This window comes from Kogia breviceps, chromosome 7, assembly GCF_026419965.1.
Source record: "Kogia breviceps isolate mKogBre1 chromosome 7, mKogBre1 haplotype 1, whole genome shotgun sequence".
NCBI classification, from domain to species: domain Eukaryota; kingdom Metazoa; phylum Chordata; class Mammalia; order Artiodactyla; family Physeteridae; genus Kogia; species Kogia breviceps.
The window spans coordinates 25,462,960-25,480,887 of NC_081316.1; the positions used below are offsets into that span (position 1 = coordinate 25,462,960).

Genomic DNA, 17,928 nt, shown 5'->3' on the forward strand with positions numbered 1-17,928 from the left:
GCCTGAGAGTGGAGACTTTCTATATGTTAACACAATCCTATCATTCTTCACAATGTCTGATTTAAACCATTTTTTCTTCACTCCTCCATTCATTCAATAAACCTTTATTGATCTCTACTATTAATATGTGCCCAGTACTGTGTTCACTGGGACTATGAAGATGAGCAAGACAAAATCCATCACCTTCGGGGTCTCAGGATATAGCAATGGATAAATTAAATCATAAAACAATTACTTATGCCATAGGTGAAAAACGACATAAGGAAGAAGATATGAAATCTCTTCCTGAGTCAAGGAAGGATGTCAGAGGAGGTGACACTTGAGCTGGGACATGTCAGGCAGACAAAATGGGGGCAAGAAAGAGGGCATCTGAGCCATGCCAAAGTATGGAATTAGAAATCAACAGGTACCTTCACACAAGACCAGGATGCTGATATGGCTGCTTAGTATGGGGAGGAAAGCAATGAGGGATTCTCTTGGTGAGGCAGAGCAAGGACATATCCCAGAGAATCTCCCCCTAAGAGATTTGGACATTACCCTAAAAGTGATAGTCACAATTTTAAAGCAGGCTAGCATACAATGGCAACTCCAGGATTTCCGCATGAGGAGCTTGGGGGGAAAATAGTCAAGGACTTGCCTTGAAACTAAATTTGATAGGCAGAACTCTGCTCTAAGAACTTTGTTCCTTTTTATTGATGAATAGTATGCTGTTAAGACTGGATATTTACTTGCACTGCCTCCCTTGCCCAAGCATTTTTTTCTCACCTCCACTGCTATCTGAATCAGAACTGAATTTTAATAAGACCACACAGCAAGTAATAAGGAGGTTAGTTGGAGCTGGGAGAGGATGGTGGGCTGGAGGCAAGGAAGTCAGATAAGAGCATTTGTTTAGACAAGTTCCTAGGCCTGAGCCAAGGATGAAGTGGATCTGATAGGGGTAACTAATGATAGGAGGAGGACAGGGGTGGGAATTGAGGAAAACATTCAGCCTTTGGACTGGAGTGATTGAGGATGTCATTAACCAAGATCTGGGAATATAGGAAAGGGAGGTTCGGGGAGAAAGAAAACAAGAGCTAGAAAGGGCATCCAGGTCGAGATGCCCATTAGGCCCAAGTTTCATACATTTTAATGTGTACATAAATTTGTAGATCTTGTTAAAAAGAAGATTCTGATTCAGTAGATCTGAGGTCACCCAAGAGCCTGCATTTCTAAAACACCCCGAGGTGATGCTAATCCTGACTGATAGATCACATTTAGAGCAACAAGACATCAGGTCATTGAACACAGGGCTTAATCCTACCTCAACAAATGAAGTTTTAGAAATCAAATTCCTGACCTTTGGTAATTTTTGAGAGACTATTCCTGTCTTCTCACAAGTTGAAACAAACAAAAAAAACACAGATTTGCTTCTGTTCTTTACTTCCATGTAAGAAGATTATACTTCCTCACACATTGCTGTGTGACTTGTAGTATTGCTGTCCTGATTTTTCCCTCCCTATTGATATGAGGCTTGGCCATATGACTTTTTTGGATAATGGCATGTGACAGTAGTGAGCACATGCCCGTTCCGTTCATAAGCTTTAGAAACCATTGCAAGGTCCAATTCTGCGTCTTTTCCCTCTTCCATTAGGAGAGCATGTCCAATATTTATTACTCCTTTAGTCCAGATACAAACATGAAGAAAATCCATGGACTATACATAGGCTGTAGCTAGGAGCAGAGCTGCCACCAACCTGGGACCTATATATAACAAGAGCAAGAGATAAGGCTGTGTTGCTTTTAGCTACTGAGGTGTTGGGGGTCATTTGTTACTGCAGTATAACCTAGTGAAAGTTGACTAATAATAGTCTCTCTGCTATTAATGAAAGAAACAAGGCTAGGAACGAAATAGAAGAGCTAAAATAAATGTTTTGTTTTTTAAAGTTATTAACTTTTCTTATATATCCTCTTTACGGATACCAAGAAGACATAGAATGAGGTTGGAGGCTTATAGAAAACCTTGAGATCATTTGAAAGCAAGTTATCAGGAGAGTTTAAAGAATAGCAGCCTTGGATATGTCATTCTGCCTATAAACTTGAACAAGTAACAGCCCCTCTGCTGTTCACACAAATGAGGAAAGTGGAAGTACTCAATGCTTTATGGGGTTACGTAGTGATGTGCTAGATCTGGCTTGTACCAAAGTCAGCTGAGAAATTTTCAGCTATTTTGTGAACCAGTTGTTAAACACACTCATTATTAAAAATTGAATTTCATAAACTTACAATTAAATGATATTAAAAACGAAAGTAATAAATATAAGCAGCTCTCACTTTATATGGTTCCAATATGCACAAATTTCAGTTACCACAGTTTAGTTAAATAACACCAGTCCGTCAACAATGTGGTCCAAATTTTAGTTACCACAGTATATTTACTATGAGTGAAGGCATAAATTACAAACTTTGCTGTTGGCTCTTCAGTCCATAAATCACTAGGTTAATAATGAACGCACTTCATGATCAGTGACCGATCACATCGTCTCTTCCAAAGACTGTTGCTGATTGATCGCTGCACATCTGTTCATCAGTTCATGCAGACAGCAGAGTATGTCGTTTTGTTACCTTCTTGTCTTCCCGTGATAAACCCACGTGACATTTTACAAAAATGGATAATGGAAAGAGGGAACTGGCCAAAAAAGATGAAAGTGCAGCAGAGAAATGGAAAATGATAATGCTGGAAGTCAAATTTGAATCAAATGTAAATGGAGCCAAAGAAGACAAAGCTGATTGTGAGAAGGCTGACACGCTGCTGTTTGGGAGACTGTACATACACAGCCAGAGGAACTTAGAGAAGGCAACCTCATCAACATAAACTAGCAAAGTGTTGTGACAAAAAGGATGATGATGTCCCAGAGAGGAAGTGATGCCAGCAATAGAATTCACATTAGAGGAGTTACCAGAGATATCTCATGACATTCAAAGCGCAAAGGATAAAATGTTGGAAGATGGGCTTCCCTGGTGGCGCAGTGGTTGAGAATCCGCCTGCCGATGCAGGAGACACGGGTTCGTGCCCCGGTCCGGGAAGATCCCACATGCCGCGGAGCAACTAAGCCCGTGAGCCATGGCCGCTGAGCCTGCGCGTCCGGAGCCTGTGCTCTGCAACGGGAGAGGCCACAACAGTGAGAGGCCCGCATACCGCAAAAAAAAACCAAAACAAACAAACAAAAAAAATGTTGGAAGATGATCGAAAAGTACAACAATTCACCAGGATATAGAAAAGATGCATCGTAAGTTATACAATGAGAAGAAGGCAAGCACTGTTTAAACTCTTGATAAGTATTTCACAAAGAAATAAAACTTTAAAACTCTAATTCTCAATTTTTCTAATGTCTTAAATTATGTACTATTATATTAGCTGTACTATTTTTTCATTTTCCTAAATACATTTATAACCAGCAGCAGAGAGTTTGTAATGCTTTAACAAAAAATATTCAAGGTGAGGGAACAATTGTAATTATTCCCATTGATTATTAAGATCACTTTGCATGGTTTCAGCTTGCATGGTCATTTTTATGGTCCCACACTACTGTGCAAAGGGATAACTGCTTGTTTTCAAAACTTACCTCTAATTATTTCACTACATTTTGCTATTATCTGTGCTCTTGATTTTACTTATGTCTATTTTAACTATTTAATGGAAGTACTATCTAATGGTGCACATCTCTCCCCAACTTTATGTTCAGTGACATCATGTAGGTAGCTTGAAATGCTATGGCGGGAATATTTATAGCACGGAAATTGGCAAACACTACAAACTCAACTACAAATTAGAGTTTAGTTTATTGTTTTGTTGATTTTCTAGACTTAAGTGATGAAGAAAATGTTAATGCAGTTAAAAGTATATCGTGTGTGTAGCTGTACGTTATAAATAGCATCAAATAATTGAGGGAAACATATTCTCCCAGTGTTTGAAAACTGTCATCAGACTGAGCAAAGAGTTCACTCATGTCATTGACCAACAGTGTATGTATGATGATATATGACCAAGGTATATCTTTGTTGTTTCACTTTTGGTCTTAAAAGAAAATAACAGTGAACATTCAGGTCAGAACCACCCTTTTCATCAATAACATAAGCAATTCTTTGCTAAATCAGATAGTAATAAAGTATTTATTCATAGCCTGATTTTGTCAAGTTGTGGCTGAATTATAACCATATGAGTTTGGCAAAACTCAGTGAAAGCCTTCTGTGAGAATCAATTGACTATATGAGATCTATAATAAAAAGTGTTGGGGGCTTCCCTGGTGGCACAGTGGTTGGGAGTCCGCCTGCCGATGCAGGGGACGTGGGTTCGTGCCCTGACCCGGGAAGATCCCACATGCCGCGGAGCGGCTGGGCCCGTGAGCCATGGCTGCTGAGCCTGTACGTCCAGAGCCTGTGCTCTGCAACGGGAGAGGCCACAATAGCCAGAGGCCTGCGTACCGCAAAAAAAAAAAAAAAGGGTTGTATATTTTATCCTCATTTGTCAGTTGTATGCCACACATTATTTATATTAATAAAGTTTATAACACACTTATGTACATACATATGCATACAACCCCCAGGCAGCTATTGAATAGTTACCATGCTGGCTTTAGACAATGTAGTGCAGCAAAACATCCAAAAGCTTCAAACAGGGGCTTATTTTCAGCATTGTTTGTTTCCGTGTTGTTTAATTAGTAAATTACTGAGCCTCTCTAAGCCTTTTCCCTCTTCTGCAGAATAAAATAATAAAAAATAAAGAGGGATTTGGGCACAGGAAAAGGGTTATCATGAGGAAGATAATGTACATAAAAGGCTCTGGTAAAAACTAGGTACTGAGTCACTTTTTCCTGTTACCATTTCCTTCCCCTTCCGGTTGCAAACCCTCTAAGGTTGATTTCCTTTGCTGGAGATGAAATAATCCACACATTTTTGGACTACATGGCAGGTACACATGGTAGCAGAGGAATGGAGGGATGAATGGATATCTCCCTTTGATTCCATGATAAACCAACTAGTCTTTAGTCCAAGGATTCACTGAGGCTTGGAATCCTTTCTCACTTTTTCAAATTCTATTAACAAAAGTCAGAAATTTCTCACTTTGTATTATCAGTGTTCGTGGGACATAGCCTACACCACCCCATCTCTACTTTGTTATTTTCTTTAATGTTGTTATCCCACCAAACTGGAAAGAAAAATTAGAGTACTCTTTCTCCCCCTGCTGGCCATACTACAATATAGCAATAATGAAATGAACGGAATGATCCAATGTCAAAACTGAAAGGAAACTCAAAGAATAACTATTCCAGCAAACCGGCTTCCCACAAACCCACTCTGGCCTGCAGATGACTTGTGTCTGGCCTACGCCATATTTAAAACAAACTTAACTTTTTTTAAGTTTCATTAGTTGCCAATATTTCATTGACATCCATATTTGTTTTCTCAGAAAACGAAGTTGGTAGACGTTGGGTGTGCCATGCCACATGCGTGTCCTGCTCCCTTTGGACTTAACGCCCTGCTTGGCCACAGTCCCCACTCAGTCTGCTTCACTTACTTGTGTAGTCTGCCCAGCCCCTGCTGCTTTTGAGTTTGAAATCCCAATCTCTCTCTCTCAATTTACCAGGGAAGTCCAAACTTGCTCAAAACCAGACCACCTAAATGAGTAGCCAAGTAGGTAATAACACTGGGCCTCCTAAGTTCCATTCAACCGATTTTTGTTGATTTCATTCATTTATTTAACGAATGTTTTAGTGCCTGCTATTGCCAGGTACATAGAGTCAAAGATATGGCACATACAAGATAAAAACGGCCTTTGCATTCAGAGTTTTAGTTAGTGAGAAAAGCAATCAAGATAATTATAAGAAATATGATGAAAGTGATGAAAGAATATGGGGACTGTGATGAAGCAGCAGCACAGCTCCCGTTCTCACTTCATCACCTCCTTCAAGTTCATCATCATCATCATGAATATCACACAACCATTTTCATGATCTGCTAAATAAGGTCCTCAAATCCTAGGGTCCACATTTATTCAAAACCCATTGCGCACAAGGGCTACACAATGGGGAAACAGCAGTAAACATGGCATTTATTAGATGAATTTTCCCATGCATGGGAACAGTCATCTTTCTCCCTGGTCAACTGCAATCAGTGTGTAAGTCTGAGAGTCACAAGATGGTTAAGGAAGGTAGGCTGTAGTTGCTGGACAAACAACATCTCTCTGCAAAAACGGAGTCAGATATGAGCTTGAGTAATGGGGATACAGGATTAAAGCTAAACTAAGAGAAAAGATCAGTCTTTTCTCTTGGTCAGCAATACCTATGACACCATAATTGGACAGTACTACAAAAGACAAACGAACTACCTCTGTATCATAAACATTACTGAACTGGGTCCTTTGAAACCTTGGCTCTTTGGAGAAATGGCTAATTCCAGATCCAAGGCAGGAAAAATACAAGGTGAGCATAAGACATCTTATTAGGCCAGAAAATGAGGAAACATTCAGAGACTAATGCAATAATGTCAAAAGGATTTGACAGACCTGACGATAATTAATAATTTTAACTTATTGAATAAAGTTGTTTATTGAATAAACTTATTGAATATTTTATTTATTGAATAAAGCAAAATCCAGGAATCCATAGTGGTGAGAGAGACAGAGAAAAACTGAAGGGAGCACAGGGAGAAAGGCAGAAAGCCTTTATTAGAAGAATGATGCCAGGTAAAGAATGTAGAAGGAACGATATAATTGAAAAATCACCATTTTGCAACCCCCGATGTAATAATTGATTCAGACAATAATCATCAATGGACGCTAAAGCCAAGGAGCAAAATGCTACTGATACTGCCACAGTACCAACCCCACAGACGACAATGGAGAGATTTGCTAGTAACCTCTTTATCTTAGTGTCATAGCCGATAATGGACAACCTGACATTATGCACCCCTTAATGGGAAGCAATAAGACACAACTACTCCTACAATTCTTGCAAATGAGCAAACACTAAATCTGATCAAACCACTTAGACCCAACTTGTACTTTACAGAAATTCATACTACAATTAGCACGAAGAAACAAACACAGAATTTAGACTATTCTAGCCTGAACTCTTCAAAAAAAGTCATTAAAAAAAATAGAAGACTGTTCTGAATTTGAAATAGTCAGAGACATGTCATAACCAAAGGCAATGGGTGAATCTTTTTTATATACATATATACACTAATATGTATAAAATGGATAACTAATAAGAACCTGCTGTATAAAAAAATAATTAAATAAAATTCAAAAATTAAAAAAAAAAGGAAAACACTCACAACATCTTTTTTTTCTCACATCTTTATTGGAGTATAATTGCTTAACAATGTTGTGTTAGTTTCTGCTATACAACAAAGTGAATCAGCTATACGTATACATATATCCCCATATCCCCTCCCTCGTGCATCTCCCTCCCACCCCTCTCGGTCGTCACAAAGCATCGAGCTGATCTCCCTGTGCCACGCAGTAGCTTCCCACTAGCCATCCATTTTGCATTTGGTAGTGTATATATGTCGGTGCTACTCTCTCACTTCGTCCTAGCTTACCCTTCCCCCCGTGCCCTCAGAGGTCCGTTCTCTACGTCTGCATCTTTATTCCTGCCTTGCCACTAGGTTCATCAGTACCATTTTTTTAGATTCCATGTACATGTGTTAGCATACAGTATTTTTCTCTTACTTCACTCTGTATGACAAACTCTAGGTCCATCCACCTCACTACAAATAACTTCGTTTCTTTTTATGGCTAATATTCCATTGTATACAAGTGCCACATCTTCTTTATCCATTCATCTGTCGCTGGACATTTAGGTTGCTTCCATGTCCTAGCTATTGCAAATAGTGCTGCAATGAATGTTGCGGTACATGTCTCTTTTTGAATTATGGTTTTCTCAGGGTATATGCCCAGTAGTGGGATTGCTGGGTCATATGGTAGTTCTATTTTTAGTTTTTTAAGGAACCTCCATACTGTTCTCCATAGTGGCTGCATCAATTTACATTCCCACGGTGCAAGAGGGTTCCCTTTTCTCCACACCCTCTCCAGCATTTATTGTGTGTAGATATTTTTGATGATGGCCATTCTGACCGGTGTGAGGTGATACCTCATTGTGGTTTTGATTTGCATTTCTCTAATGGCAATGGGTGAATCTTGATTGGCTCCTAGACAGGGGGAATGGGGAGATGGCTATAAGACATTCTTGAAACATCTGGGAAATTTTGAATATGGACTGGAAATTAGATGTTATAAAATTGTTAATTTTGCTAGGTGTTACACAGTTTCGTGATTAGCTGAAGAATGTTATACTTACAAACAGATGCATGCTTGTTTAAGTACTTAGGAGCCAAGTATCATGATTATGCACAAAAGGTTCAACTTAAAAATTACATACAGAAAGATGAAGTTAATGTGGCAAATGTTAACTGGTGAATCTAGGTGTAGGTTGTGTTTGTTATACTATTCTTTTTGTTGTTCTAATTAAAAATTGGTTTATATTAAATACAAACATTCGATGTGATAAGAAAAAGTGAATTCTTTGGATTCTCCAGTCACCGAGGAAATAAGCAATGTAGAACAAAGCTGATCACCTCTCTAAATTCCACATTTGGGCATTCAAAATATTTCTGAAGTTTGTAAAACATGCAAAATACTCATGTTATAAACTGAAGTAGAAAATATCAGGATCTAAAATTGCTTACATGATTTTAACCACCTTAACACTTACATTTTTGAGTTAAAAAAAATCTTTTTCTGCATTTTCCAAGTACAATGTAATCAGGTATTATTTTTATGATTGAAAAAGCCTAATTATTAACATCTTATTTTCCCACTTCAAATAACCATACTTCCATTGAGGGAAAAGTAGAGATTCGCGATAAGATAAAATAACGCCATTACAACGAAAAGTTGATACAAAAATTAACACGGAACCGACCACAGAGCTAAATAAAAGCCCACACCTAAAACTCCTGGCAGAAAACAAAGGAGAAAGTCTTTGCAACTTTGGGACTGGCAAAATCTTCTTAGGACACAAAAAGCATAAACTGTAAGAAAATAAATAACTTGGACTTAATCCAAATTCAAAACTTTTGCTCTTCTTCCAAACACCCTGTAAAGAAAATGAGAAGAAAAGCCACAAACTGGGAGAAAATATTTGTAATACAAACGTCTTGACAAGACTAGTATCCACCATCTCCTTTGGACTACTTCAACAACCTCCTCTCTGGTCTTCCAGCGGCTCCTCTGGCCCTGCCACCATTCTCCACGACAGCCAATTCATGGTGTTTGCTTCCCATGAACATAACACAATAAAATCTAGACTCCTTTGTTTGGCAAAAGGCCTGCATTCCCACCCCTCTGGTCCGTCTTCTTCTACCTCCTGCTCCCCACCCACACACGTCCTCTCTGATCGTAAGCCACTTTCCTGTTCTGTCCATATTAAATCTCATCCCTGACTTAGGGCCTTTGTACTTGCTGCTCCCACTACCAGAAATACTCTTCCCCTGCATGGCTGACTAGCATTCTTCTTGTCACAACTCAAATGTCACCTTCTCACTGAGGCATATCCTGACACACTCCTTCTAGGTCACTTACTCAGGCTATTTTGCTCATTCTGCTTACCCTAACTGAACTCATTTACTTTCAATCTTGCCCTCCCACAAAAAGATGTGGAGGAGCAAAACTATCTTCTGGCTTTGTCCACTGACATATGCCTAGCATGGAATGCTTGGAATATTGTAGATGCTTCATAAATATTACTGAATGACTCTTGACGTACCTGCTGTGACAGGCTCCCTGCTAGGTACTGGCTGAATGGTTTACGTGTGTTGGTCAAAGACTTTTTAATCTCTTTACAAAACATATTTTAAATTCCTAGATCTATTTAAATAGCTAAATACTTCCTAGTACTCTCAAGAAGCCAATTTACCTTCAAGTAAATTGCAAGATCTGGATTTCACCTAAATGTGGGATCAGTACTTTGGGCTAGAATGTTCACATAATTTTTAACAACTCACACCCATGACTAAATGGAAAGAAACAAAAAATACGTGTGAGGATGTAAAGTAACTAGAACTCTCATACATTGTGTTGAGTGTAAATTAATTTAACCACTTTGGAATACTGTTTGCAGTATCTAATAATGTGAAACCTCTGTATACCCCATGACCCAGAAATTCCACGCCTACATATATACCCAAAGGAAATGCATACGTGTTCACCAAAAGATATGAACAAAAAATGTTTGCAGTAGCACGATTCCTAATAGCCAAAAAGTAAAAACAACTCAAATGTCTATCAACAAAACAGATAAATGATTACATATGCACAAAGATGAATACTATACAGTAATGGGGTAAATGATCAACAACTACATACAACATGGATGTATCTTAGAAATAAAATGTTGAACGAAAAGCAGCCAGACACCCAAGTGCATATACATCGAGTAACTGAGAGAGACTGAGAATACGTATTCTCACTGGTATGTTCTGGCGGGGTGCTGAGAAACTTTCCTCCTGATGTTTCTCTAAAGTTATATCCTTGGAAGTATAAGGTGCTGTCTGAAGGCACAGCCTAAATTGGCCTACTGGAACCACATGCTTTTGAAGCCTTATGTTTTATATCTTAAAAATACATGTGAATTCCCTATTCTTCATCCATGCATACTGAACAGAAATATTTACCTCAAAAAATATTCAAGGAAACAATATTCAAGGGAAGCAGGCCCTGGTTATCCTGCAGTTGCAGTACTGTGGCACACTACCTCAGACTTCAGTTTAAAAAAGAACTGCTGGAAAGTAGACTGGTCTGGTTAGACAGCCTGGTTCACGTCTCAGATTCACGACTCATTAGTGCTGGGAGTTTGGGCAACTTACCTAGATATTTTGAGCCCATTTCTTCATTTACATAATGAAGATAATATTATATCTCACAGGTGGTTTTGAGAATTAAATGCGATGATGTTAAGTTAGGTAACTCAATGCTCCTAACCTTTTCCTTCCCTCCCCTGTAAGTAGTACCGGGGTAGAAAAAAAGTCAACAAGCTGTTTGCTGCAATATATATATTTTAATTCAAAGTGAATCGACAGTAATACACCATAAATTCTTATTTTGACACTCACCAAAATAGTCACCTGGAAAACCCGCTTTTTGTGACAAAGTACAGAAGGCTTGGTCACATTTAAATCACTGAGAACTAGAGAGAAATACTATCGCAAACCGTAATAGACATTACATCCATAAAAATTTTCCCAGTCCTTATTGTAATATTGCACAGTGCAATTGCTACATGGCAAACTAGTGTAGCATAGAAGTAAAAGCAAAAACAAACCAAAGAAAGAAAGCCACAAGTCTAAAACTGTTAAAGTTAACAGTTCAAACTTAGTAATCAAATCTATATCATTGGGTTCTTTAAAACAAATCTTCCTACACCTTGCAGTGTATGATTTAACTTTTACTTAACACAAATCAACTTTAAAATTAGTAGTAGAGATTTTTAAAATGAAAAAGTTTTGCTACTACAGTAACATATTTAAACACCCTGAAGGAAAAGAAATGAAATATCAAGATATTTGATTTAAAAATAATTTGTAAATTAAAGTAGTATGCAAATACGCAACTTGGAAGTCATGCAGTGTTTTATTTAAGAAAGCAGTAAAACCAAAGAAAACTGGTAAAAATGGTTTTAAAGAGAGTACAAACTCTTTTGTCAGTATGCTAAATTTAGACTTTAGCAGGATCTTGGATCTTTTTTTATCTTCTTAAACACATAAAAAGCACATGATTAGAATCAGTTAAGAACAGTGTACTTAACTTGGGTACGCCTTTATCAAACAGGACTATTATATTATGAAAACACTGAAGTTTATCATTCACCATCAATTTAACAAGACATCTCAGTCTTGGAACAGAAATACAGAAAATACGATGTTTCAGGGTAGTGAACATGGCCCTGAACAGAAAGAAAACTGCACCAGTTTTGTACCTGGTACAAACATCAATCAATCCTTTGCACTTGGTGTTTCTGAAACATCCGCTGCCAGCATTGATTCTTCTCCAAAAAGTGAGCAGATACCAGTAAACTGCTGGAACAGATAAATAAAATTAGAAGGCTGTGGAGGGCAGCAAGTTTACTTAAATAGTGACTCCATAAATTTGCCATCTGTAAATAATCTTTTAAATTAATCTTAGGCTACTCCTTTTTATGTGTAATATATATATATATTTCTATTTATATAAAATGCATAGAATTGATTACTAAAAACACTGAAACTTGTGGGGAAAATTAAGTCCTTCATTTTCAGTGTGACTAAAAATGTACTGCTGGTTTTTATCTTATGATCTAATACTGTAATTTTTAAAATTAATTTCAGGCACATTTATTTCATTGATGATTATTAAATAAAACACTGCTTGTATTAATGGAGTAAAGAAAAGTTTATCCATTATTAGCTTATTGTCAACGCTGTACTAGATCTGTACTAGTGGTATGCAATTCATTTATCAAAGAAATGCTGTAAATCCAAAACAGTTGGAGTTTTACACTCAAATGCTTTGTACTGTTTATTCCAGTAAATGCTATAAGATTATATTCCAGATTTTTAAGGAAAAAAAGTTAAGTCAAGCCTGCAAGATACAGCTTTCTCAAGTGTCTACAATGCCAGTATGAAAATTAAAAATTAAGTTACATTGATACATCCCAGTTTTTTTATATGCAGTGATGAGCACAAACATTAATAGAGATAAAATACTGATGCAAATAACACACCCCAAAATAACATATGCAATTTTTTTCCATCATTTACAATACAGTAGTTACAATGACACTCCAAACAGAAAAGCAAAGTAAAAAATCAAAACCCCAACTTCTATTTCATGTAATTAGACTTATACAGAAATTAGAAGGCTAAATAACAACTAGTTAATCACCTAATTTCACAGCTATCTGAAGTGGCAATCGTTATATAGCAGCTTATCTATGATACATTCAAGATAAATGATACAATTTATTATTTGCCCATAAGCTAAAACACAGCCTGCTTAATACCTTCCTTTAAATTCCACCTCTACACTACAATATACTTGAGGTCTATGCAAAAAGTAGCTACCTTTTATATAGGAAATGGATGATTAAGTCTTTGGTGCTGTAAAAGCAACTTCATTTAAACATCACCACCACCACCACCAAAAAAAATAAAATAAAATAAAATAAAATAAAGGAAGGAAAAACCCAAGACGCACTTCCTAGGAAAACAAGCATGTAATTTCTGTCCCTGACGGAATGTATTAAATAAGCAAACACCACCAACAAGCAAAACAAGTACTACAATGTAAAAATACTTAAAAACAAAACAAAACAAACCCTCTCACATGCATAAATGAAAAATTGCACACAAAGAACTCACATCTTTTCAAGCTTCAATGGTAAATATTCTGCTACTATTTATTAAATACTGCATGGTTTGCCCAAGCTAGGATGAAACCACATCATGAATCAATGAGCATTTTGCATTTTCTTTCATTATCTACTCAAAGTCATGCCTACTGTACTGCATCTCTAAACATTTTATTAAATCCAATTATACAGCAAACAGTCCCAAAATAAACTTAGATTGTATTGCAGTTTCACTTAACAGTATATAAAATGCTGTGTTGTGACAGGTATCAACTATCCATTAGATACTGAATCAATTTTTCTTAAGCACTACTACCTGCTTGCTTTTCTTGAAGCTAGATCATTCTGAAAAATCAAGACAGCAGAATTCAGCTATAGCAAACATGCTGCCCTCTTAGTAAGGAAAAAACAGCAACAACCTGAAATCATACCACACAAAACCAAAAATGAACATTACTCCATCAAAGGAAACTAAAGAGTAAGTCTGAACTTTAAGTGCTGCAGTCCTCAACATTTATATATAGTAATAACATTAACAACCTCAAATATTTAAGGCACTATGTGTGGGAACGGTTTACAATGCAGCTGAGATTATTAGAACAACATTTAAGAGCAAAGTCTAGGCAACATTTTGCCCATGCAAAGACACATGCAAATGTAAAGAACAATAGCTCAATTTCTTAGGTAAGTGACCCAACATTTATACACTAAGACACAGATAATACAATTCACTTGTATGCTGTAATTCTGACATATGTGCATCTGTTGCTCTAAGTCTGTACACAGAATGGCTTCCCAAATATAGACGTGTCTTGCACTAGTTAGAAGGCAATTTTATAAAAAATAGCGGGAGCAAAACTGGACTTCTGCTCCCATAAGTCACCTGCCTAGAGTTACTACATAAGAAGATAACATGACCAAAGACAAGTTATACCAAATGTGCAAAACACATTAAAAGTGAGTTTTTTTTTAAAGCTCAAAGTTGTTTAAATTGCACCCAAGTCTACATGATTCAAAAATAATTTTCTTGTGCCATGGCTAATATTTATTAAATACCATGTTTTATTTTTAATCAAATGTTTATATCATTGAGCTTCCTCAATATACTCTTTTGAATTTTCACATATATGGATACTGGCTGAGTTTGGTTGGACTCAGTGGAAATCCAGTATATGCAGGTGATGCTGCAATGTAAGAATGTGGTGGGAAGATTGGTTTGTACTGAGTCTGATGAATGGTTGGGGATGGTAACAGACGGGGATTTATGCCCACTGGGACTTGGTGAACTATGCCACTGGGATGGGAGATATTATAAGTTGGATGCTGTAACATAGGTCTTGAGGTACACGGAGAGGCTAAGAGGTGGGCCACTGGGGCAGCACTGCTGAGGGCAGCTGATGACGGGTATGGAAGTAGAGTAGGCTGTCCTCCGAGGTGCGTATTTCCAGCCAGATGGGCGTGCACAGCTGTGTGATTAGGACTTCCATGAGAAAGAGTGAATGGATTACTAGTAACACTAGTAGGGATATAAGCTTGCTGCCTTCGATGTCCAAAGTTTCCATTCCACTCTGGATGCCCAGATCCAAAGTGCTGAACCTATCCAAAAACAAAACAAAAAGATTATTACATATTTTATAAGTCAAAAAGAAAGGGAAAAAAGGGAAAGTACCAGATACTCTGTGACTGATAACCCACAGAGGATCTCTCAGATCTTAGCTTATACTAAGTATTAACAGAGTGGAGAAAAATATCAATCAATTTTATATATATATTAGTATTAGCATTTTAATATGTATTACTGCATATTATTATAATATTAACATTGCCACTACCCCTGTTAGTAGTGTCACTATTCCTACCACTACTGATAGCTACCATTTGTGGAGCACCTATTATATGTAAGACTAACACTTTACGTACGAGATGGTATTTAACTCTAATTATAGTTATATAGCTATCATTCCCATTAACTGTGGTCCAGACTTGTTGAAGAGACCTGGCCAAGGTACTGTACATAGCATTTGGCAAAACCAGGATGTGAACTCAGGTCTGACTCCAATACCTATGATCTTTTCTTTCTCCCAAGTGAAACACAATTGCCAAGCACAGTGCTGACCAGATGGCAAGTACTCAATAAGGCATCTCTCACCATCACAACTAACACACACACACACACACACACACACAAGAAATGTAACCATCAATGCATTGGTGTGCATTCTGATTTAAAGGGTCTAAGACAACAAACACACTAAAAAACTTTAAGAGAACCTAAGAACCTAATCTTTCTGAAAAATTCAAGTTCCATGGATAATCTGATAATTATCCTATTATTAAACCAATTACTTTTTAAGTCACTTGGGATAATGAAAAGGGAAAAATTTATTAAGATTTTATACAGGGGCTTCCCTGGTGGCGCAGGGTTGAGAGTCCGCCTGCCGATGCAGGGGACACGGGTTCGTGCTCCAGTCCAGGAGGATCCCACATGCTGCAGAGCGGCTGGGCCCATGAGCCATGGCCGCTGAGCCTGTGCGTCCGGAGCCTGTGCTCCGCAACAGGAGAGGCCACAACAGTGAGAGGCTTGCATACAGCAAAAAAAAAGTTTATACAGTGTGAGAATCTTTTTCCCGCCAGTTAGAAAACTGCTGAATTTGAATCCCAAAGACTCATAAAACTTCACAAACATACCTGACTGAAATTCAAATGCTGCTGCTGGAATGCTGATGTCAATTTTTGCTGACGATTACCTACTGCGGAAGGCTGGTTTAATCTTCCAGGAGCAGATCGTCCTTTTATTAATGGCTGGCATACAGAATCTGGCAACAACAAAATATCAGAGTAGCTGCTTTTTCCTTCTTAAGTAAAAACTAGGAAGGTCTTTAGATATTTTACACAATAGTGATTTGAGAACCTTAAAATTAAATAAAAAGAAAAGATCTCATGGTTTCCAAGGACTGGGTGATATTAGAAGATATCTCCTTTGTACAATAGATTTGGCAGGGTCAGGCTGGAAATTCAGAGATGACTTTTGGCTCTAATGTTCCTAAATTAAGACCTTTTAAGGTACAATCAGGGAAATAGAGAGGACTCAGTTTACCTGTGTTTGCCATATGCTCATCGGCATTTAATCCATTTTCTAGTCCCATTGGTGGCACCACAACAGTACAAACAGCTGGTTTGGTTTCTGTGTCAGCAGAGGTTACCAGTTCTGTATTTTGATGAGTATCTGCCACAAAACTGCTCTCTGCAAACGGACTGTCATGTCCTGAAGAGTCTGATGTTGGAGAGCCATCCACAGTATCACAACTACTTTCCTGTTCTTCATCTGACATACTACAACAAGAAAGTATTACTATGAACAATGTTTTTCAACCTTAAATCTAAAGTTAAATAATTTCCAGACTCCCAGCAAATTGATAAGAATCTTATTCAATTATTTCATACCTAATTACAACTTCTTCCTTATCAAAAAAAAAAATTTTCATAGATTTCCTAGACTCTCACATTAATTCTCTTTTCAGACTGCTAACCCTAATTCTGTCTCTCTAGGAACACCCTCTTGGCACTTATTTTTCCCTCCTTTCCCTTCCCACTTGATCTTTAGTAGCAGTTGATAAAATCCCATTTATAAATTATAGAAGATTTCATCAAGACACTACAAAAGAAGTACTGTTCTGGATAATGAAATAACATATAAGCATGCAACTTGCATATTTCAGATTAAATTCTAATGTTATATATGTGCCTTTAGTGATAATTTGGGTCCTTTTAACTAACCAGTTATCTGAAAGGTCTTTCCCACCTCTCTGAAGGTCTAGCCAGAGTCCCATTTCTCTTCTCACCCTGACCCTTGGGCCCTGCCCACCACCTCCCAACTCCTTGGGATTTTTACAGCATTTGTATTCTGTTTTACTACTCACTTCATACTTAACAATTTGAAGCAACTCTTTTTAATATGTATATTTTAATTATATATTTTTATCTTTGTATCTTATATATATATACACATCTTACATGTATGTGTGTATTTACATATATATGTATAATATCAACTTCCAAACCACATTATAAACAAGTTATAAGAAGAAGATGTGCTAATACTTCTTTATGCTTCCACAGAGCTTAGTTATAACCAAACTATTCAAAACCATATTTCCTGACTATGGAAAAAAGAGAAGACGAATAAAATTAAAGCTGAAAATTTTCAAATTTTGTTTCCACTAAAAAAGAGAATTTCTAAAAGCTAAAATCAAATGTATTTCACTGAAATTTTTATGGCTCATCTCTTAATGAGTTAGTACATCATGCAGGTTAGGAGAAGCTCACTACTTTAGTGGCAACACGTGTCCCTGGCCAAAAGGAAGGGTAGGAAGGAGATACGCATGAAACCGTGCAAATCAATCACTATTAGAGAAAAAAATCAGCAAATACTCTACTGACAGTGGGTCATTACTTTATTATGCAAAACATTCCTTTTTATTTTGCTGAAGTATATGTTCTTATT

The 17,928-nt window shown here is 37.2% G+C and overlaps 1 protein-coding gene across 6 annotated transcripts in view; it reads right to left on the minus strand.

Annotated features, from left to right (window-relative positions):
* Positions 1–11,076: 11,076 nt before the first annotated feature.
* Positions 11,077–17,928, minus strand: part of HIPK3 (homeodomain interacting protein kinase 3) — a 92,172-nt gene continuing 85,320 nt past the window's right edge. For all 6 annotated transcript variants that reach the window (XM_059069869.2, XM_067038033.1, XM_059069870.2 and 3 more), the window contains 3 exons: positions 16,522–16,757; positions 16,113–16,240; positions 11,077–15,020 (listed from right to left, as the gene is read on the minus strand). In XM_059069869.2, the coding sequence (XP_058925852.1) occupies positions 14,544–15,020; positions 16,113–16,240; positions 16,522–16,757 (841 nt within the window). In that variant the 3' untranslated portion in view covers positions 11,077–14,543. The remainder of the gene's footprint in view (positions 15,021–16,112; positions 16,241–16,521; positions 16,758–17,928) is intronic.